The sequence below is a fragment of the Heterodontus francisci genome, chromosome 1 (genome assembly GCF_036365525.1).
Source record: "Heterodontus francisci isolate sHetFra1 chromosome 1, sHetFra1.hap1, whole genome shotgun sequence".
NCBI classification, from domain to species: domain Eukaryota; kingdom Metazoa; phylum Chordata; class Chondrichthyes; order Heterodontiformes; family Heterodontidae; genus Heterodontus; species Heterodontus francisci.
Window position 1 is genome coordinate 120,980,076 of NC_090371.1, and position 23,202 is coordinate 121,003,277.

The following is a 23,202-nucleotide window of genomic DNA, read 5'->3' on the forward strand; positions in this document are numbered from 1 at the left end:
TTCTGACTGGGTCCAACTAGAATTGGCAACCCTAAAATTGCCTTGTGATCTCTTGCCAATGGCCTGCCCTCATCTCCAATTATCTGGCAGCAGGAACTTGTACCCACGAGCTTGCAGCAGACGAGCCCCAGCTAATACATTACGAGTCTGACACATGCGCAGTAGTGGGCTTGAAGTGTCTAAGAAGACTACAACTCCCAGAGTGCGTAGCGGGTTTGCTGGGCGCATGCGTGTTGGCCGTTGGCGAGCTGCCTTGCAAACAGTCGGGGGGCCTGGCGGTGGGTGGGATGGTCAGTTGAGGCGGAGCCGACGCCATGGGCAGGTTGATGGCGGCTCGGGCCGCTCGCAGGGCAGTGCTGCTGCCGACCATGCTGACTTTTGGTGTGATCGTGGCGTCGGGCGGGCTGCTACTCATGATCCAGAAGGGCATGTTAGCCGAGGTGGATTCTCTGAATGGCCGCACGTACGGAGTCCGGACTCGTGGGCACGACGGCGCCAAGCCCGGCCTCACCACCGAGCAGGACTGGAAATGGAGCGAGGACACGGACTACCTGGTAAGAACGGCCCATGAGTGACCCATGGTTGTTAGTGTAACTAGCTATTAGTAACTACTAGTTATAGTAACCAAGACCATCTGCAAGTAACCGCCACTTATTTTAACTAGCATTTACCGGGGAGACTTACATGGTAGACATGACATTTGTAGAAGAGATCAATAAAGATGTAAAGTCATCTAATGTGGGAGGGGGGAGAAGAGATAATAAACTAATCAAAGATAAAGGGAATAAAGCTTTTGGCATGAATGGATTGCATCTGAAGATATTAAAAGCCCTTGGTCTAGATGAATTGCATCTACAGATATTAAAAGAAGATGGGGAAGAGGTAGCAGAGGCACTATTACATACATATAAAATTTCATTAGATAAGGGAGGAGTGCCAGAGGAGTGGTGAACAGCTAATGTGATTCCTGTATATATAAAAAGGAAGATTGAGTAAGTCCAGGAAACTGTAGACCATTTAGCTTCACTTCAGTGGTAGGAAAGATAATGGAATCCTTACTCAAGGATGTAATAGCAAAGTATCTAGAAACTGAAAATATCATAGTCAATATGGAGTCCAAAAGAAAAACCAGCCACATTGAATTCTTTGTAAAAAAAAAAATAACAGTAAGACGATATAGTAGATGTAAGACGTTTGAAATTATAAAAAGCCTTGCGAAGGTACTGCATTTTAGACTCATCACTAAGGTTGGAACATATAGACTCAGGACCAGTAGCAAGCTGGCTGCAAAATGGAAGACTGTCGGGTTTAAAGGTACTCAGATTGGCAGATGGTTGGAAGTGATCTGCAAAGATTGATGTTGGGACCCTCAGAAATCGGCAGTACAATTTCAAAATTTGCAGAAACACCAAATTGGGGGTATGATTTCCTCTAATTAAATATTGGGAAGACTGAAGCCTCTTTTTTGGTCCCCACTCCAAACTCCATTCCCTAGCTACTGACTCCAATCTTCTCCTTGGCAACAATCTGCGATTAAGCCAGTCAGTTCACAACCTTGGTATCACATTTGACCCTGAGATGAGCTTCCAAATTCTTATTCATGCCATCACTAAGACTGCCCATTTCCACCTCCAGAACATGACTTTGCCCCTGCCTCAACTTATCTGCTGAAACCCTCATTCATGCCTACGTTACCTCTGGACCTGACTATTCCAACATACTCCTGGCTGTTCTCCCATATTCTACTCTCAATAAACTTGAAGTCATCCAAAACTCTGCTGCCCATGCCTTTACCCGCACAAAGTCCTATCACACTTGCGCTTGCTGACCTACATTGGCTCCTGGTCAAGCAATGTCTTCATTTATAGAGTCATTTACAGCGTAGAAGGAAGCCATTTGGCCCACCGAGTCCATGCTCCACGGAAATCTGGCAATCAAGTCAGTCCCCTTTCCCGTAGCCCTGCAAGTTTATTTCCTTCAAGTGCCTATCCAGTTTCCTTTAGAAATCATTGATTGTTTCCACTTCCACCACCCTTATGGACAGCGAGTTCCAGGTCATTATCACTCGCTGTGTAAAAAAAAAAAAGTCCTTCCTCACATTCCCCCTGCATCTCTTGCCCAAAACCTTCAATCTATGTCCCTTCGGTTTTGTACCATCAGTTAATGGGAAACGTTTTTCCTTGTCTAACTTAATCTAAGCCTGTCTTAATCTTGTACACCTTTATCAAATCGCCCCTCAATCTCCTTTGCTCCAGGGGCAACAACACCAGCTTTTCCAACCTAACTTTGTAACTAAAATCCCCCATCCCTGGAACCATTCCAGTAAATCTCTTCTGCATACTTGCAAGGACCCTCACATCCTTCCTGTTGTGACCAGAACTGGACTCAATACTCTGTTTGGGGCCTAATCAGAGCTTTGTGAAGGTTCAGCATAACTTCCCTGCTTTTGTACTCTATGCCTTGATTTACGAAGCCCAAGATCTCATATACTTTGCTGACCACTTTTTCAATATGTCCTGACACCTTCAAAGATTGATGCGCATGCACCCCAAGGTCCCTCTGTTCCTGCACAATATTTAGAACTGTGCCATTAAGTCTGTATTGCCTCACCCTATCCCTTCTGCCAAAATGCATCATGTATTAAATTCCATCTGTCACTTGTCTGTCCATTCTGCTAGCCTATCTATATCCTGTTGACATTGATTGGTATCATCCTCACTGTTTGCCACTAGTCAAGTTTGGTCTCATCAGCAAATTTTGAAATTCTTCTATGTATTCCAAGATCCAAGTCATTTATATATAGCAAAAAAAGCAGTGGTTCTAGCACTGACCCTTGGGGAACACCATTGTCTACCATCCTCCAGTCTGAAAAACAACCATTTACCATGATTTGCTGTTTATTGTCCTTGAGACAAATTTTTATGCAATTGGACACTGACCCTCCTATTCCAAGAGCCTCAATTTTGTTAACCAGTCTTTTATGTGCTACTTTATTAAATGCTTTCTTAAAATCCATATAGACAACATTGACTGCAGTGTCTGTTATTTCATCAAAAAATTCAATTAAATCCATTTTACAAATCCATGCTGGCTCTCCTTAGTTAACTTAAACCTCTGCAAGTGTTGATTTTTTTCCCCCTGATTATTGTTTCTAAAACCTTACCCACTACTGATGTTAAACTAACTGGCCTGTAGTTGCTAAGATTGACCTTACACCCTTGAATAATGTTGTCACATTTGCCACTCACCAATCCCCGTTCTAGAGAAGATTGGAAGATTATGGCAAGCCCTTCTGTTATCTCCATCCCCACTTCCTTTCGCAATCTGGGCTGCAATCCATCTGGACCAGGTGACTTATCTACCCTAAGTATAACCAGTCTTTCCAGTACCACCTCACTCTCAACTTTTACCTTATCCATTAAACTACACCCTCTGCTTTACCAATATTTTGTCAGGGTCCTCTTCCTCAGTAAACACCAATACAAAGTACTCATTAAGTATTCTAGCCTTGCCCTGTGCCTCTAAGCATATATTACCCTCTTTGTCCCTAATAGGCCCCATTCCACCTCTTGCTACCCTCTTAGTATTTACATGCTTCTAGAAGATTTTTGGGTTCCCTTTTATGTTAACTGCCATTCTATTCTCATATTCTCTCTTTGCCCGTCTTATTTTCCTCTTCACCTCCCCACTCAAGTTATTATCTTTGTCCTGATTCTCACTTGAAGAATTCACTTGGCATGCATCATACGCCCTCTTTTTTTTTTGTTTCATCATAATCTCTATCTTCCTCGTCATCCAAGGAGCCCTGTTTTTGGTTCCCCTACCTTTTGCCCTTGTTGGAATGCACCTAGCCTGTATCTGAAGCATCTCTTCCTTAAAGATAACCCATCTGTCCGTTACACTTTCTCCTGCCAGTCTTTGGTTCCATTTTATCCTGGCTAAATCCCTTCTCACTGCATTGAAAATTATCCCTCTTCCAATCTAACCTTGTATTGTTCCTTGCTTTTCTACATTACGAGTCTAAACCCAAGTGTTCCCCCACAGACACTTGGTTCACTTGGCCCACCTCATTTCCCAGATCCGGCAATGCTTCCTTTCTAGTTGGGCCAAGAACATACTGATCAAGGAAGTTCTCCTGAACACAATCCAGAAATTCCTGCCAGAGGCCTGCTACCTGACCTGAACCCAACGGGACCCGACGACATATGTCGGTTGCGGGTCAGGTTGGGCCCGTCTTCCGGGGCTGGCTTTTGGTCTCGGCCCGGGTCGGGTGGGGCCGGACACACATGGTAAGTGCTCTGCTGGTAAGTATTAAAAATAAAAAATAAACTTACCTGAGCTGGGAGTCCAGGACGAAACTGAGTCTGCACAGTGAGCGAGTGATGTCACTATGACATCTCGCGCATGCGCTGCAGCTTTTTGCAGGTTCGATGTAAGGAACGTAAGTAAAGGAATGGTCGGGTTGGGCTGGGCTCAGGGCCGCTGTGGTTCGGTCAGGGTCGGGTTCTTTTTCCCGACCGAAAGCAGGCCTCTAAATCCTGCCCCTCCTTTCCCTTTACTCTAACATTTTCTTAATCAATATTTGGGTAATTAAATACCCTCCCAATATCACCACAGTATAGTTCTTGCACATTTCTGTGATTTCCCTGCAGATTTGCTCCTCTATCTCTCGCTCACTATTTGGAGACCTATAGAATACCTCTAGCAGCATGATCATACCCTTTTTGCTTCTCAGCTCTAACCAAACGGATTCTGTCCTTGCCCACTCAAGGACATCCCCTCTTTGCAACACTACAATGTCTTCCCTAATCAGTGCTGCCACCCCACCTCCCCTTTTTCCTCTTTATCTTTTCTGAACACTTTATATCTTTGTCTATTAAGCACTCAGTCCTCACCATTTGTAAGCCACATTTCGTTATTCCGCTATATTCCCATAATGGTATTTGTGCTTGTAGCTCACCAACCTTGTTGATCACACTTCGTGCATTTACATACATGCATTGTAATCTTGTCTTTGCATTCACAGAATCACAGAATTGTTACAGCGCAGAAGGAGGCCATTTGGCCCATTGTGTCCTCATTGGCTCTCCAAATGAACAATTCACCTAATGCCATTCCCCGGCTTTCTCCCCGTAACCCTGCACATTCTTCCTTTTTCAGATAACAGTCTAATTCCCGTTTTAATTCCTCGATTGAACTGGCCTCTACTACCTTTTCTGGCAGTGCATTCCAGTTCCTAACCACTCGCTGCATGAAAAAGTTTTTCCTCATGTCACTTTTGCTTCTTTTGCCAATCACTTTAAATCTGTGCCCTCTTGTTCTCAATCATTTCATGAGTAGGAACAATTTTGCCCTATCCACTCTGTCCAGACCCCTCATGATCTTGAATGCCTCTATCAAATTTCCTCTCGGCCTTCTCCAAGAAAAACCATCCCAACTTCTCCAAACTATCTTCATAACTGAAGTTCCTCATTCCTTGAAACATTCTTGTGAATCTTTTCTGTACTCTCTCCAACGTCTTCACGTCTTTACTAAAGTGCAGCGACCAGAACTGGATGCAGTACTCCAGCTGAGCCGAACTAGAATTAGAATTAGAACATTACAGCGCAGTACAGGCCCTTCGGCCCTCGATGTTGCGCCGACCTGTGAAACCATCTGACCTACACTATTCCATTTTCATCCATATGTCTATCCAATGACCACTTAAATGCCCTTAAAGTTGGCGAATCTACTACTGCTGCAGGCAGGGCGTTCCACGCCCTTACTACTCTCTGAGTAAAGAAACTACCTCTCACATCAGTCCTATATCTATCACCCCTCAACTTGAAGCTATGTCCCCTCGTGTTTGCCATCACCATCCGAGGAAAAAGACGCTCACTATCCACCCTATCTAACCCTCTGATTATCTGATACGTCTCTATTAAGTCACCTCTCCTCCTCCTTCTCTCCAACGAAAACAACCTCAAGTCCCTCAGCCTTTCCTCGTAAGACCTTCCCTCCATACCAGGCAACATCCTAGTAAATCTCCTCTGCACCCTTTCCATAGCTTCCACATCCTTCCTATAATGCGGTGACCAGAACTGCACGCAATACTCCAGGTGCGGTCTCACCAGAGTTTTGTACAGCTGCAGCATGACCTCGTGGCTCCGAAACTCGACCCCCCTACTAATAAAAGCTAACACACCATATGCCTTCTTAACAGCCCTATTAACCTGGGTAGCAACCTTCAGGGATTTATGCACCTGGACACCAAGATCTCTCTGTTCATCTACACTACCAAGAATCTTCCCATTAGCCCAGTACTCTGCATTCCTGTTACTCCTTCCAAAGTGAATCACCTCACACTTTTCCGCATTAAACTCCATTTGCCATCTCTCAGCCCAGCTCTGCAGCCTATCTATGTCCCTCTGTACCCTACAACATCCTTCGGCACTATCCACAACTCCACCGACCTTAGTGTCATCTGCAAATTTACTAACCCACCCTTCTACACCCTCTTCCAGGTCATTTATAAAAATGACAAACAGCAGTGGCCCCAAAACAGATCCTTGCGGTACACCACTAGTAACTAAACTCCAGGATGAACATTTGCCATCAACCACCACCCTCTGTCTTCTTTCAGCTAGCCAATTTCTGATCCAAAGCTCTAAATCACCTTCAACCCCATACTTCCGTATTTTCTGCAATAGCCTACCGTGGGGAACCTTATCAAACGCCTTACTGAAATCCATATACACCACATCCACTGCTTTACCCTCATCCACCTGTTTGGTCACCTTCTCGAAAAACTCAATAAGGTTTGTGAGGCACGACCTACCCGTCACAAAACCGTGCTGACTATCTCTAATGAACTTATTCTTTTCAAGATGATTATAAATCCTGTCTCTTATAACCTTTTCCAACATTTTACCCACAACCGAAGTAAGGCTCACAGGTCTATAATTACCAGGGCTGTCTCTACTCCCCTTCTTGAACAAGGGGACAACATTTGCTATCCTCCAGTCTTCCGGCACTATTCCTGTCGACAATGACGACATAAAGATCAAGGACAAAGGCTCTGCAATCTCCTCCCTAGCTTCCCAGAGAATCCTAGGATAAATCCCATCTGGCCCAGGGGACTTATCTATTTTCACACTTTCCAAAATTGCTAACACCTCCTCCTTGTGAACCTCAATCCCATCTAGCCTCGTAGCCTGAATCTCAGTATTCTCAACAACATTTTCTTTCTCTACTGTAAATACTGACGCAAAATATTCATTTAACACTTCCCCTATCTCCTCTGATTCCACACACAACTTCCCACTACTATCCTTGATTGGCCCTAATCTAACTCTAGTCATTCTTTTATTCCTGATATACCTAAAGAAAGCCTTAGGGTTTTCCCTGATCCGATCCACCAATGACTTCTCGTGTCCTCTCCTTGCTCTTCTTAGCTCTCCCTTTAGATTCTTCCTGGCTAGCTTGTAGCTCTCAAGCGCCCTAACTGAGCCTTCACGTCTCATCCTAACATAAGCCGCCTTCTTCCTCTTGACAAGCGCTTCAACTTCTTTAGTAAACCACGGCTCCCTCGCACGACAACTTCCTCCCTGCCTCACAGGTACATACTTATCAAGGACACACAGTAGCTGCTCCTTGAATAAGCTCCACATTTCGATTGTTCCCATCCCCTGCAGTTTCCTTCCCCATCCTACGCATCCTAAATCTTGCCTAATCGCATCATAATTTCCTTTCCCCCAGTTATAATTCTTGCCCTGTGGTATATACCTGTCCCTGCCCATCGCTAAGGTAAACCTAACCGAATTGTGATCACTATCACCAAAGTGCTCACCTACATCTAAATCTAACACCTGGCCGGGTTCATTTCCCAGTACCAAATCCAATGTGGCATCGCCCCTGGTTGGCCTGTCTACATACTGTGTCAGAAAACCCTCCTGCACACACTGGACAAAAACTGACCCATCTAAAGTACTCGAACTATAGTATTTCCAGTCGATATTTGGAAAGTTAAAGTCCCCCATAACAACTACCCTGTTACTCTCGCCCCTGTCGAGAATCATCTTCGCTATCCTTTCCTCTACATCTCTGGAACTATTCGGAGGTCTATAAAAGACTCCCAACAGGGTAACCTCACCTCTCCTGTTTCTAACCTCGGCCCATACTACCTCAGTAGAGTCCTCAAACGTCCTATCTGTCGCTGTAATACTCTCCTTGATTAACAATGCCACACCCCCCCCTCTTTTACCATCTTCTCTGTTCTTACTGAAACATCTAAATCCCGGAATCTGCAGCATCCATTCCTGCCCCTGCTCTACCCATGTCTCCGAAATGGCCACTACATCGAGATCCCAGGTACCAACCCATGCTGCAAGCTCACCCACCTTATTCCGGATGCTCCTGGCGTTGAAATAGACACACTTTAAACCAGGTTCTTGCTTGCCAGTGCCCTCTTGCGTCCTTGTAACCATATCCCTGACCTCACTACTCTCAACATCCTGTACACTGGCACTACAATTTAGGTTCCCATTCCCCTGCTGAATTAGTTTAAACCCCCCCGAAGAGCACTAGCAAACCTCCCCCCCAGGATATTGGTACCCCTCTGGTTCAGGTGAAGACCATCCTGTTTGTAGAGGTCCCACCTACCCCAGAAAGAGCCCCAATTATCCAGGAAACCAAAACCCTCCCTCCTGCACCATCCCTGCAGCCACGTGTTCAACTCCTCTCTCTCCCTATTCCTCGCTTCGCTATCACGTGGCACGGGCAACAACCCAGAGATAACAACTCTGTTTGTTCTCTCTCTAAGCTTCCACCCTAGCTCCCTGAATTTCTGTCTTAAATCCCCATCTCTCTTCCTACCTATGTCGTTGGTGCCTATGTGGACCACGACTTGGGGCTGCTCCCCCTCCCCATTAAGGATCCCAAAAACACGATCCGAGACATCACGATACAAGTTCAACATAACCTCCTTCTCTTGCCCTATTAATAAAGCCTATGATACTGTATGCTTCATTAACCGCTCTCTCAACCTGTCCTGCCACCTTCGACTTATGTACATATACCCCTAGGTCCCTCTGTTCCTGCACCCTTTAAGAGTTTTTTTTTAGAGATACAGCACTGAAACAGGCCCTTTGGCCCACCGAGTCTGTGCTGAACATCAACCACCCATTTTATACTAATCCTACACTAATCTCATATTCCCAACAAACATCCCCACCTGTCCCTATATTTCCCTACCACCTACCTATACTAGTGACAATTTATAATGGCCAATTTACCTATCAACCTGCAAGTCTTTTGGCTTGTGGGAGGAAACCGGAGCACCCGGAGAAAACCCACGCAGACACAGGGAGAACTTGCAAACTCCACACAGGCAGTACCCAGAATCAAACCCGGGTCCCTGGAGCTGTGAGGCTGCAGTGCTAACCACTGCGCCACTGTGCCGCCCTTTATGTTATATTGTCCTTCCATGTTCTGCCTAGCAAAATGATTCGCTTCTCATTTCTCTGCATTGAACTTCATCTGCCACTTGTCCGCCCATTCCATCAACTTGTCTATGCCCTTTTGAAGTTCTACACTATCCTTCTCAAGTTCACAACGTTGCAAGTCCTTCTCAGTCTGCTCCTATCTAATATAGTCCTTCTCTAGTACTGTCAACACTCCAACATTCTCACATTATGCACCTTATTCCTTCTTTCTACTTCTATATGCTGGTGTCCGTCCCCCTGCCAATTTTAAACCCTCCCCAACCACATTAGTGAACCTCCCCGTTGAGGGCATTGGTCCCAGTCCTGGAGGTGCAATCCCTCCCTTTTGAATAGGTGCCTCCTGCCCCAGAACAGGTCCCAATGCCCCAAGAATCTGAAGCCCTCCCTCCTGCACCATGCTTCAAGCCACTCATTGATCCTCCCTATTTCTACTCTCGCTGGCACATGGCACTGGGAGTAATCCAGAGATGACTACCTTCAAGGCCCTACTCTTCCACTTCCTCCCTAACTCCTGAAAATCTGACTGTATGACCTCAATACTTTCTCTTGCTATGTCATTGGTACCAACGTGTACCACACTTCTGGTTCACTCCCTTGCCCCTGCAGAATATCCTGCACCCTTTCGGTGATGTCCTTTATCCTGGCAGCAGGGAGGCAACACGCCATGTGTGGCTCACGGTGACAATTATAGAAATGCCTCTCTGTCCCCCTGACTATGGAATCTGCTAAAACAACTGCATTTCTCCGTTTTGCTGCTCCCTCCTATACAGTCCTTTGCCCATAATGCCATGGTCTGGACTGCACTCCTTCGGGGTATCATCACTCCCAGCAGTCTCCAGCGCTGAGTACCTGTTTAAGAGTGATGCGCATGCTGAAGACTCCTGCACCTCCTGCCTCTTCCTAGTCTTCTGGATGGCCACCCACTTACTAACTTGAACTCTTACTGCCTGTGGGGTGACCACCTCCTGGAAAGTACGATCCAGGAAACTCTCCTGCTCCATGATGCTCCACAGTGACTGCAGCTGCCCCTCAAGCTCAGAAATCCTGAGCTCAATTTTAAAATTCTTAATCCTTGTTTTCAAATCCCTCCATGGACTTGCACCTCCCTATCTCTGTAATTTCCCCCACAATCCTCCAAGATATCTGCATGCCTCTAATTCTGGCCTAGTGAGCATCCCTGATTTTAATGTGGTATATTTAGATTTTCAGAAAGCTTTTGATAAGGTCCCACACAAAAGGTTAGTAAACAAAATTAGAGTGCATGGGATTAGGGGGCATATACTGGCATGAATTGAGAACTGGTTAACGGACAGAAAACAGAGTAGGAATAAATGGTCATTTCCAAGTTGGCAGGCTGTGACTAGTGGGGTACCGCAAAGATCAGTGCTTGGGCCCCAGCTATTCACAATCTATATCAATGATTTGGATGTGGGGATTAAATGTGATATTTCCAAGTTTGCAGATGACACAAAACTAAGTGGAAGTGTGAATTGTGAGGGGGATTTGGAGAGGCTAAGCGAGTGGGCAAAAATGTGGCAGGTTATCCACTTTGGTAAGAAAAACAGAGTATTTCTTAAATGGTGAGAGGCTGGGAAGTATTGAACTTCAAAGGGACTTGGGTGTCCATGTTTGAGTCACTGAAAGCTAACGTGTAGGTACATCAAGCAATTAAGAAGGCAAATGGTATGCTGGCCTTTATGACAAGAAAATTTCACGATAGGAGTAAAGATGTCTTGCTGCAATTATATAGGGCGTTGGTGAGACAGTAACTGGAGTATTGTGTGCAGTTTCAGTCTTCTTACCTAAGGAAAGATATAATTGTCAGAGGGAGTGCAACGATGGTTCAACAAACTAATTTCTGGGATGGTGGGATTGTCCTATGAGGAACGATTAAATAGAATGGGCCTTTATTCTCTGGAATTTAGAAGAATGAGAAGTGATCTCATTCAAACATACAAAATTCGTATAGGGCTTGACCGGGTTGATGCAGGAAGTATGTTTCCCCTGTCTGGGGAGTCTAGAACCAGGGGACACAGTCTCAGAATAAGAGGCAGGCCATTTGGGACTGAGATGAGGAGGAACTTCTTCACTCAGAGAGTGGTGAATCTTTGAAATTCTCTGCCCCAGAGGGCTATGGAAGCTCAGTCGTTGAGTATGTTCAAGACTCAGATCTATAGATTTCTACATATTAAAAACATCAAGGGATATGGGGATAGTGCATGAAAATGCTGTTGAAGTAGATCAGCCTTGATCTCATTGAATAGCGAAGTGGGCTCGAAGGGCTGAATGGCTTACTCCTGCTCTTATTTCTTATGTTCTCATGTAATTGCTCCACAATTGGTGGCTAAGCCTTCAGTTGCCTCGGCCCCAAGCGCCGTAATACCTTGCTTATACCTCTCCACCTTGCTTTCATCCTTTAAGACACTCCTTTAAACCTACCTCTTTGACCAAGTTTTTGGTCATTTGACCTAATATCTCCTTATGTGGCTTGGTGTCATACTTTGTTTTATAATGCTCCTGTGAAGTGCCTTGGGACATTTTATTTTGTTAAAGGTGCTATATAAATATATGTTGTATAGTTGATACAGTGGAGGACTGTGACAAAATATTGGAAGAGATTAATAAAGTTGCAGAATAGACATGTAATTGGCAAGTGAACTTTGATACAGAATTAGGAGGCCATATAATCCTTGGAAAATAAGGCTGAAATTTTATGGAGTTAGTCCCTGCCAGATTGGCAGGACCATTTCCAGATTGGGAACCTGATTTCCTAATGGGTGGGATTTGCTGAGGCTCATTCCCAGAGCAACAACGTTAGCATCCCGCCTCCAGGCTCCCCGACTAATTAGGGAGGGTGGACAGGATGACAGGTCCATTCTGTCAAAGGAAGAACTTTTAATTAAAGGGACAACAGCATGGGTTAGAAGAGGTCACCAGCACTTGGATTTTTGAGGCTGCAGCACCACAGGAATGGAGAGGAGACCTGGGATGGCTGCCCCTGGGTGCCTCACTCTTACTTTGAGGTCCTGCTGCAGAATCTGAGGGGCTGCAGTGAGGTGAGCTCTTCCAAGGACAGGAGAAAGAGGACAACCTCTCAAACCAAACAGTCATGGTTGGAAGTGGCTGAGGTAGTCAGCAGCAGGAGTATGGTCCTTCCTACATGGCGACAGTGCACCAAGAGGATCCAGGACCTCAGGAGGGTGGGAAAGGTGAGTGGTATAACACTTTCAGATGCTAAATGTTGTTGAAAAATCCAACCACTCTCAAGTCCACAGGATTAAAGCAAATAAATACTTTATTTCAAGCATATCCAAGGGAGAAGACTTATTCCAGGAGGCTGTTGATTTCAGCAGCAACCTGCTGTGAGAGCCAGAGCTTCCTGGGGCATTCGTACACAGACATGCTGAGAGAGCTGATCCTCTGCCTCTAGACCCTGACAGCTGAATCTGTGTCCATCCCATCTGCCCTGTGGAGGACAAAGCAGCTGGTACTGCTCCTGCTGTTGCTCCTGTTGGAGCTGATGGCGGTGTGTCGCTTCTGCTCTTGCCCCTCCGCAGAGGTAGAAGGTGGAACTGCATAAGCTGCCCCAATGCTGTATTAAAGGCTGGCAGGAGGGAAGTGCACCTGAGGGTGAGTGAAGTGCTAGTCAGGTGAAGCATTTTCTTAGAAGTTGGCAAACCTCTGAAGCAGCAATTGCGCTGTCTGAGAAAGTGCTTTGAACAGTAATCTCTCACCTGACCATGGCTGGAACACCTCAGTGTAACTTATCAAATCATTCCCAGATTGTCAGTTTCACTGAAGAAGCTCTTCATGGTGACCCTGGCGAGTGGAAGACACAGCATGGAACCCGTGTGCTGTTGGAAAAGAAGGATTCCATAGTTAAAAAGGCTCTTAATTGCCTTCCTAAACCTTTCCACCTCTTTACTTCACTTTCCTCCTTTAAGACACTCCTACCTCTTTGGTCATCTGACATATCTACTTTTGTGACTGTCATATTTTGTTTTATAATGCTCCTGTGAAGTGCCTTGGGACATTTTATTATGTTAAAGATGCTATATAAATATAGGTTGCTGTTAATAGTGTACTGCCTGTGCAGAGTGAAGGGCGGCACAGTGGTTAGCACCGCAGCCTCACAACTCCAGTGACCCGGATTCAGTTCTGGGTACTGCCTATGCGGAGTTTGCAACTTCTCCCTGTGACCGTGTGGGTTTCCTCTAGATGCTCTGGTTTCCTCCCATGTGCCAAAGACTTGTGGGTTGATGGGTAAATTGGCCATTGTTAAAATTGCCCCTCGTGTAGGTAGGTCGTAGGAGAATTGAGGGAAAGTGGGGATGTGAGAGGGAAAATGGGATTAATGTAGGATTAGTATAAATGGGTGGTTGACGATCGGCGCCGACTCAGTGGGCCGAAGGGCCTGTTTCGGTGCTGTATCTCTCTGACTCTGACTCCAGACTGTGCTAAGGTCTTTCCAGAGTGGAGCTTGAACCTTCCAACCCAGAGTTGAAAGAGCTACCAGTGAGTCAAGGCTGACAGCTTAAGTAATTGAAGAAGGAGCAAAGTTTTTCATACTGTGGTAACTCTACCTTCAAGCATTTGCCTTAAAAAGTTACCTATGTGTAGGGGGTTGGGGTATGTATATTATGTATCTCCCTAATTGCTTTCAAAATTTCTACCTCTAGATTATTCAAGAGATTCGGAACAGGACTGTTCAGAGCGTGTGCAAACAAAAAACTATGCCACATGGTATCTTGGATTTAGCATCATCACAGCGGCGGAATTTGCTAAAACACATCCTGGTCAATGATGAATATAAGTTTTTGTATTGTTATGTACCCAAAGTTGCATGTTCTAACTGGAAGCGTGTTATTAAAGTTCTGAGCGGTGAGCTGGACAATGTGAATGTGCAAATCAAAATGGACCACAAGAATGGCCTGGTCTTCCTCGGAGATTTAAAGAACAGTGAAATTAAATACAGGCTGAAACATTACTATAAATTCATGTTTGTTCGAGACCCAATGGAGCGATTATTGTCAGCTTATAGAAACAAGTTTGGAGAAATTGAGGCATACCAGCGGAAATATGGAATGGAGATAGTGAGAAGATATAGGGAAAATGTGGGACAGTCCAAGGGAGATGATGTTACTTTTACAGAATTTCTCCAGTACTTGGTGGATGAAGATGTAGAAACTATGAATGAACATTGGATGCCAATTTACAATCTATGCCAACCATGTGCTGTGACATATGACTACATTGGCTCTTATGAACGATTGCACAGTGATGCTCGCTATGTACTTCAAAGTGTTGGGGCCCCACGTAGTGTTGAGTTTCCTCAAAGACAGGCATGGTATAAACCTATCACTAAAGAGACCTTGCATTACTATCTATGTAAAGTGCCACAAGGACTTCTGAATGAACTTTTACCAAAATATATTCTAGATTTTTCACTATACACTTATCCTCTCCCAAATGTTACAAGTGAATACTGCAGACATTGAAGGGCTTTATCGATGCTGTGTGGGTGGGAAAGCTTTTTCCATTTATAATCTAAATGCTAAATATAAAGGGGTCATTGGCATTACAGAGATTTTATACCAGTGCTTTTGCGTGATGTCATTACATACACAACATTGGGATCATTATCTCCCTAGTATGGTGACAATTCCCTGCCTCTAACCCCTTCCCAAAATTCTTTTGAGACTTAAGTTTTGGCATCACTGGTTAGTTTTGAGAAGTCAAATTTGAATTTTGTGGGTTATTGCCCCAGGACCAGTATTACTAACACTAACTGCTTTTGGCTTCAATGTCATAGTTTCAGGTGGTCTAAAGAAAAGACACAATCTTTTAGCTTTTTGAACATTTTATCCATCTACTTGCACTGTATTGACATTTATCATTTATTTCATTTCTTTCTGTTCCTTTTCTTCTTCCTCTTCATTTTTTCTTTTTCCTTTGCTCTTCACTTATATTTCCATTTATTCTGTTACCAGTAGAAAATTCTGCAGTGACTTGCCAGTTTACCTGATTGTCATTAAGTAGCACTCGTTACAATTTCCTATTTTGTATAATAACCAATCACACCCACTGTTAACAATCTTAACAGAATAGCAACACCGTGAATCTTACTGGGTTTTTCAGGTCCAGACCATTGTCTTCCTTTGATTCTCACTTTCTTTCTTCGAATAAAAGAGCAGGTTTCAGACATTGAAGCAGTGATATTTCTAGCCCCTGGTTTTTAATTCTGGCAGAATGACAAAAACCTTAATGATGCAATGTAAAATTGGATTTTTGTCATTGACTATGTATGTGGATTTGGCACAATTTTTCAAATGTACAGAATGCACGAGGTGCTTTGTGATGCTATTTGCTTATGCCTCCCACTAATGCAAAAATTCCATGGAACACCACTTACTTTTTCATGGCTTCTACAGAATTGTCATGGAAGATCCTTTTTTTATATATATATGTGTTTCAAAAGCCACTGTGAGTTGGTTGGAATACAGTTCATTAGGAGCAAATAGGGCTGATGGTAGTGCAATTTTTAAAATGGGTATTTTTTAATGGAGATATTACAGGTCAAATAAAATATCACTTTTACTGTTAGTTTTGTTTTTATTATTTGTTAACAGTGGCTGGTGTGTGTTTCTCTGATGACATTTTCAAATCAGGCATTTGACTAAATGTTATATATCTGATGATCTGGATGTATTTCCACAGTTTAGTTGGCTGTACTTCTTTGCTAGCACCATATTGTAATATGTTTGCAGAGTACTGGCTGGAGTAGTTACAAACTGAACAGTGCTAATTTTCATATTCACCTATGGTGCCTGATAGAGGGTGATATTGGCATCGCGCATGTCCTTTGGTACTGCTCCCTCATCCCAGCACAGGCCAAGCAGTTTATGGAGTGCTGAGAGTATAGCAGGCTTGGCACTCTTGACTATTTCAGGGATAATGCCGTCCTTTCCAGGGGCTTTTCCACTGGCTACAGAATCAGTGGCATCACTGAGTTCTGATTTTGTTGGCTGTTCATCCAGCTCATCCATGACTAGCAGAGACTGGGCTGCATTGAGGGCGGTATCAGTGACAACATTTTCCCTGGAGTACAGTTCTAGGTAGTGCTCCACCCAGCGGTCCATTTGCTTGCGTTGGGCAGTGATCATGTCCCCTGATTTAGACTTGAAGGGGGCGATCTTTTTGGTGGTTGGCCCAAAAGCGCTCTCAATGCCATCATACATTCCTCTGTTTCCAGTGTCGGAGGCTAGCTGAATACGACTGCATAGGTGTTGCCAGTAGTCATTTGCACAGTGCCAGGCTGTTCTTTGTGCAGCGCTTCTGGCTACTTTAAGTGTTACAGATGTTAACTTGCTGGGGGCTTTCTTGTAGTTCAAAGCAATGCGCTTCGTGGCTATGACAGGTTCCAGCTCTTAGAGATTGAAACCAGTCTGCATTCTGCTTCTCACGTTTGCCAAAGGTGGTCATTGCTGAGTCATTGATGGCGTCTCTGATGTGGGCCCACTTGGTCTCTGCATCCCCTGTGGGAGTATTTTGAAGGGCTTTTTCAAGTGAATTTAGAAACTTATGTAACAGCTGTGGATGAGAAATTCTGTTAGTGTTGCTACGCGGGCGGCCCTTCTGCTTGGAGTGATGTAGCTTCTTTGGTATGAGTCTAACGTTGCTGCACACCAGGCAGTGGTCGGTATCTCAGTCCACAGTGTGGAAGCTGCGTGTGATTTGGCCAGTTTGAAGAGGCTCGCCTTGTGATAATGAGGTCCAGCTAGTGCCAACGACTTGATCTTGGGTGCCTCCATGAAACCTGGTGACAGGGTTTAGCATGAAAGAACGAGTTGGTGATGCAAAGGTTGTGATAGGTACACAACTCCAGTAGTCTCTGTTCATTATCATCACCCTCTATAAGAACAAGGGTGACCGCAGTGACTGCAACAAGTACCGTGGAATCTCCCTGCTGAGCATAATGGGGAAAGTCTTCGCTCGAGTCGTTTTAAACAGACTCCAGAAGCTAGCTGAGCGTGTCTACCCTCAGGCAGTGTGGTTTTCGAGCAGAGAGATCCACCATTGACAAGCTGTTCTCCCTTCTCCAGCTACAGGAGAAATGCCGTGAACAACAGATGCCCCTCTACATTGCTTTCATAGATCTCGCCAAAACCTTTGACGTCGTCAGCAGACGTGGTCTCTTCAGACTACTAGCAAAGATCAGATGTCCACCAAAGCTACTAAGTATCATCATCTCATTCCATGACAATATGAAAGGCGCAATTCAGCATAGCAGTGCCTCATCAGACCCCTTTCTTATTCTGAGTGGTGTGAAATAGGGCTGTGTTCTCGCACCTACACTGTTTGGGATCATCTCACTGCTGCTCTCACATACGTTCAAATCTTCAGAAGAAGGAATTTTCCTCCACACGAGATCAGATGGCAGGTTGTTCAACCTTGCCCGTCTTAGAGTGAAGACTAAAGTACGGAAGGTCCTCATCGGGGAATTCTTCTTTGCTGACGATGCTGCATTAACATCCCATACAAGAGTGTCTGCAGACACTCTTCGACAGGATTACGGCTGCCTGCAACGAATTTGGCCTAACCATCAGCCTCAATAAAACGAACATCTTGGGACAGGACGTCAGAAATGCTCCATCCATCAATATCAGCGACCACGCTCTGGAAGTGGTTCAAGAGTTCACCTACCTAGGCTCAATTATCACCAGTAACCTGTCTCTCGATGCAGAAATCAACAAGCACATGGGAAAAGCATCCGCTGCTATGTCCAGACTGGCCCAGAGAGTGTAGGAAAATGGCACACTGAATTGGAACACAAAAGTCCGAGTGTATCAAGCCTGTGTCCTCAGTACCTTGCTCTTGGCTGAAATACGTTGTCCAGGCCTTGCTGCCATAGAGCGATGTCTCAACTCATGCCATCTTCGCTGCCTCCAGAGAATCCTTGGCATCAGGTGGCAGGACGTATCTCCAACGCAGAAGTCATTGAGGAGGCCAACATCCCAGCATAAACACTCTACTGAGCTAGCGGCGCTTGAGATGGCTTGGCCATGTGAGCCGCATGGAAGATGGCAGGGTCCCCAAGGACACATTGTACAGCGAACTTGTCACTGGTATCTGACCCACTGGCTGTCCATGTCTCTGCTTTAAAGACTTCTGCAAATGCGACATGAAGTCCTGTGACATTGATCACAAGTCGTGGGAGTCAGTTGCCAGTGATCGCCAGAGCTGGCGGACAGCCATATTGGCAGGGCTAAAGAGTGGTGAGTCGAAGAGACTTAGCAGTTGGCAGGAAAAAAGACGAGCGCAAGGAGAGAGCCAACTGTGTAACAGCCCGACAACCAATTTTATCTGCAGCGCCTGTGGAAGGGTCTGTCACCAGAATTGGCCTTCATAGCCACTCCAGGTGCTGCTTCACAAACCACTGACCACTTCTAGGCTCTTGCCCATTGTCTCTCGAGACAAGGAGGCCAAAGAAAGAAAGGGTGTATAGTGCCTTAATAAAGCACTGGTGTTCATTTCTGGAGTTCTAGAATTGAAAAGCAGAGAAGTTATTTTAAACTTGCATAGAGCCTTGATTAGACTGCACTTGAAGTACTATGCACATATTATAAAGAAAAGGGTATAGAGGCATTGGAGAAGATACAAAAAAGATTCACAAGGATGATACCAGAACTGAGAGGTTATACCTATGAAGAAAGACTGTACAGGCTGGCAAGAGAAGGCTGTAGGTTGACTTGACAGAGATCTTTAAAATAATGAAGGAGTGCTGTTTCTGTAGTCATTATCTCTGCTATTGGGAACGATGTTTAGGCTACTACTTCTCGTGACAAATGTTCCCTCCAGATTCATATCCAGGAAACACAAGAAAAATTAATTCAATTTCAACTGGAAGAAATACACTAATAGTTACCATTAGCTGAAACATACTTACATCCAAACACAAAATATTAGCTGAATTTTTAAATCGTTTTATACTCAACATTAGCTGTTCCTTTAAACTCTGTTTGTAATGGTCAGAAATAGCACTAGGCAGCAAATAACAGAAATGTGAATAGTTTGGGATACATGCATAATTAAGATGCTGCTCACCCTATAAAGAAATCAATGTGGACTGTGATTGTAGTGTGGACTGGGTAGAAGTGTTGCCACCCAATTTCTCACTGCTGTCTCTCCTGAATCCTAGTGGTAATATTTGTACGTGAACAAACTTTTAATGAAGTATTTGAAATTGCTATTTGAAAATGGAGTGAAAAATTTAAAAACCAGCCAGAATTCCACAATTGTCTCCTCCTGTCTTTCTATTGCCATTTTTAACTAACAGCATTGTATATTTAGCAATTTATATATGTAAAAACATGTTTGCAGAGTATTAAAACCATTCACTACCTTTTTGTGATGATAGGGGGCATGTCTAAGTCTTGACTCTTTACTGAATGTCTTCTTTCTGTTTAGTCTTATACTTCCATTTTGATGAAGGATCTATATCTGAAAATAATTTCCTGCTTTACATATCTAGGAACTGATCATTTACCCAGGTGTTCAATTGTTTCTGTAAAGCCAGAGTATGAATTTAACAAATTGACCAAACTGATTTTAAGAACATAAGAACTGGGAGCAGGAGTAAGTCACACAGCACCTCAAGCCTGCTCTATCATTCAATAAGATGTACTTTTACATCATCACCACTTTCCTGTGTTAAGATCCACCAACAAACCAAAAGCATTGAATCCACCAACTGACACTAATTTAGGAAACAAATAAGAGACAAGATTTCATGTTTATAAATTTTACTTTAACACAAACCAAAACCAACATAAATTAAACATGAACTAACACTTAAACCAAAATTGATGCATGTATATTGTTACGACTGAGGCAGGAAGAGTGCAGTCTTTTCTAGTTCCACTTCTTCACAGGTCACAACATATTTAAATGTTAAATATTAAACCTCCGCTCAGTCCATAAGCATGACTCCGAGCTTCCGGTTGCTGGCCTTTTCGACACCCCGTTCCCCACCACCTCCCCCCCCCCCCCCCTCCCCCACCCCCTGCTCTCATGCTCACATCTCTGTCCTGGGATTGCTGCAGTGTTCCAGTGAACATCAACGCAAGCTTGAGGAATAGCATCTCATTTACCGATTAGGCACACTACAGCCTGCTGGATTGAACATTGAGTTCAATAATTTCAGAGCATAACAGGTCTTCCTTTTTTATTTGATTATTTTATTTTAGATTTTTCAGTTTGTTTAGTTTGTTTCCACTATGCTTACCCACTGTTTTGGTTTTAAAACATTTTTTTATGTTTGTGCTTGGAGTGCTCTGTGCTTGACAGTCATTCACAACCTATCTGTACTAATGCATTGTCTTTCACCACACCATTAACATACTGTTCGCCTTTGTTCCATGACCTTCTGGTCAGTTATTCTCCATGACCTGGTCCTATCAACACCTTCACCTTTGTTATCTCTTGCTATCCCCACTTTATTTGCTTAAAACCTTTTACATTTCTAATATTTGTCAGTTCTGAAGAAGGATCTCTGACCTGAAACGTTAACGCTGCTTCACTCTCCATAGATGCTGCCAGACCTGCTGAGTATTTCCAGCATTTCTTGTTTTTATTTCAGATTTCCAGCATCTGCAGTATTTTGCTTTTATTTATATTTAAATGTTTACCCACTTATTGATATAGCCAGTTATATACCTGGATTTTATTCTGAAATAAAAATAAGCAAGCAGGTTTCATTAATAAAGAACAAAATTATTCATTTTTTAATCAAACAAAACTTATTTAGTAAAGATGCAAAGCATTAACACACAAATTTAAAAGGAAACTTCCATATTTCAATTAGCCTAATAGCCACACACACACCAGTTAAAGAAAAATAAAGAAGTTTTCTCTGCAGAGATCTCCTTACAAAAAAGACAACAATACTTGTTCATTGTTGAAGGAAAAGATTATGGAATGATATCAGTCTTCCCTCCCGTATTGGCATCGCAAATACGCATAGACGGCTGTCGCTGGGATCTTTTTGGAGCAGTTCTCTTCAGGCAACATTGAGGATTAGTCTGGCTGGCTTTGCAGCAGAAATGCAGTATCAGGGGTTTCTATTTCTCACACTGTATTCTCAGGGTTCCTCAGAGGGGTGGAGAAAGGATGAGCTGAGTGCTTCTCTCATTGAAACAATATCCAAACCAAAATCAACTCTTGACCACCATAAATCTTGACATGTCACTTCTCTGTAAACAACTCCCATAGTCAGAAAGCACCTGCTGTTTACTTAGCTGAAGACATGTGACTTCCATTAAGTGTGTTTTTAAACAAAGTCCTAAAGTCCTTCCAGTGACTTTAAAAAAAAAACCAAGTCCTGCAGCTCCTCAGATATGTCCACAGATTTTTACACACAAGTCCTCAAAAATATTAAAACATGGAAACACCTTCATAACAATATCTTAAAGGTCACAAGTTAACTATCGGATGCAACAAGGAAGTATCTGAAGTCCTTTGGCAGTCGTACCAGCAGCAAGATGCCGAATTGTCATGAGGTCCTTCAGGTCTTTGAACTTTTCAAGTAGATCTCCAGATTCCTGTCTCCCAAGTCGCAAATGCCAGTTTCTACTCAATAGCAGTTTCTCTGCAATCTGAACCCCACCAATAGTCATAGAGAGATACAGCACTGAAACAGGCCCTTCGGCCCACTGAGTCTGTGCCGACCAACAACCACCCATTTACACTAATCTGACATTAATCCCATATTCCCTACCACATCCCCATCATTCTCCTACCACCTACCTACACTAGGGGCAATTTTTTACAATGGCCAATTTACCTATCAACCTGCAAGTCTTTGGCTGTGGGAGGAAACCGGAGCACCCAGCGGAAACCCACGCGGTCACAGGGAGAACTTGCAAACTCTGCACAGGCAATACCCAGAACAAAATCCAGGTCCAATAATGGGCTGAATTTTACTTTAGGCAGACAGGAATCCGCCACCGACGTGAAAGTCGGTGGCGAACCCGTTTCCGCCTAGCCCGAGGACCCGTCCCGTATTTTACAGGTCCCCAGGCTTTAATTGTCCCGAGGCGGGACTTCCGCCCACTTGAGGGAGGAGGTCCCGCCTCCGTGAGCTGCCGGCTTAAAATTCAGCCCACTGTCTCCACCAAATCTGCACACCCGTCTGGTCCTTCTGTGATTTTGCTTAAAAAAGTCCTGATGGTGTAGCTTCACTGGTCCCACCTTACATAACTTTAACGGCGCTGAAAACAATGGTAGCAACTTGTATCTTCCAAGGGTCAGCTCCCAGAAAACCAGTTCCAGCTCAAAGAGCTTGCCTTTTTAAAAAACTAACAACATCCAGCTTTGCAAATGGCTTCTACCTTCTTGTGTCTTCTTGTGAAAACTGGAAACTAAGCTCCAATCACATATCTCTGGTTTAAAATAAACCTGTTTTGTTAAGCTGGTTCTGACCTCCCTGCACATTGAAGCTTTTAAGTTTAATTTTCAAATCAAGGTCTGTCTCAAAAAACACACTTTCAATCCAAAGTCACAGCACTCAACTGTACAGAACCTAATCCACATACGACAACTCCATAACACTCTCCCCTTGAGAAAAATAATGCCTTACCGTAGTAAGGTTTTATTTCAAACAGTTAAGAAAAAAGTTATTAATACCATAAACATTTTTTAAAGCAAATAGCTTATTGTATAC

General features: G+C 43.9%; 1 protein-coding gene across 1 annotated transcript; it reads left to right on the forward strand.

Annotated features, from left to right (window-relative positions):
• Window positions 1-251: 251 nt before the first annotated feature.
• Window positions 252-19,879, forward strand: chst14 (carbohydrate (N-acetylgalactosamine 4-0) sulfotransferase 14). Its single transcript, XM_068035004.1, has 2 exons — window positions 252-554; window positions 14,162-19,879. Exons 1-2 carry the CDS (start codon window positions 315-317, stop codon window positions 14,978-14,980), a joined length of 1,059 nt encoding a protein of 352 aa, XP_067891105.1. The 5' UTR covers window positions 252-314; the 3' UTR covers window positions 14,981-19,879.
• Window positions 19,880-23,202: the final 3,323 nt, after the last annotated feature.

Excerpts from the sequence above, each read along its gene's own strand:
- chst14 (XM_068035004.1), top strand. The coding sequence starts at position 315 with ATGGGCAGGTTGATGGCGGCTCGGGCCGCTCGCAGGGCAGTGCTGCTG. Across the intron at positions 555-14,161 it reads GCGAGGACACGGACTACCTG|ATTATTCAAGAGATTCGGAA; the intron begins GTAAGAACGGCC and ends TTCTACCTCTAG.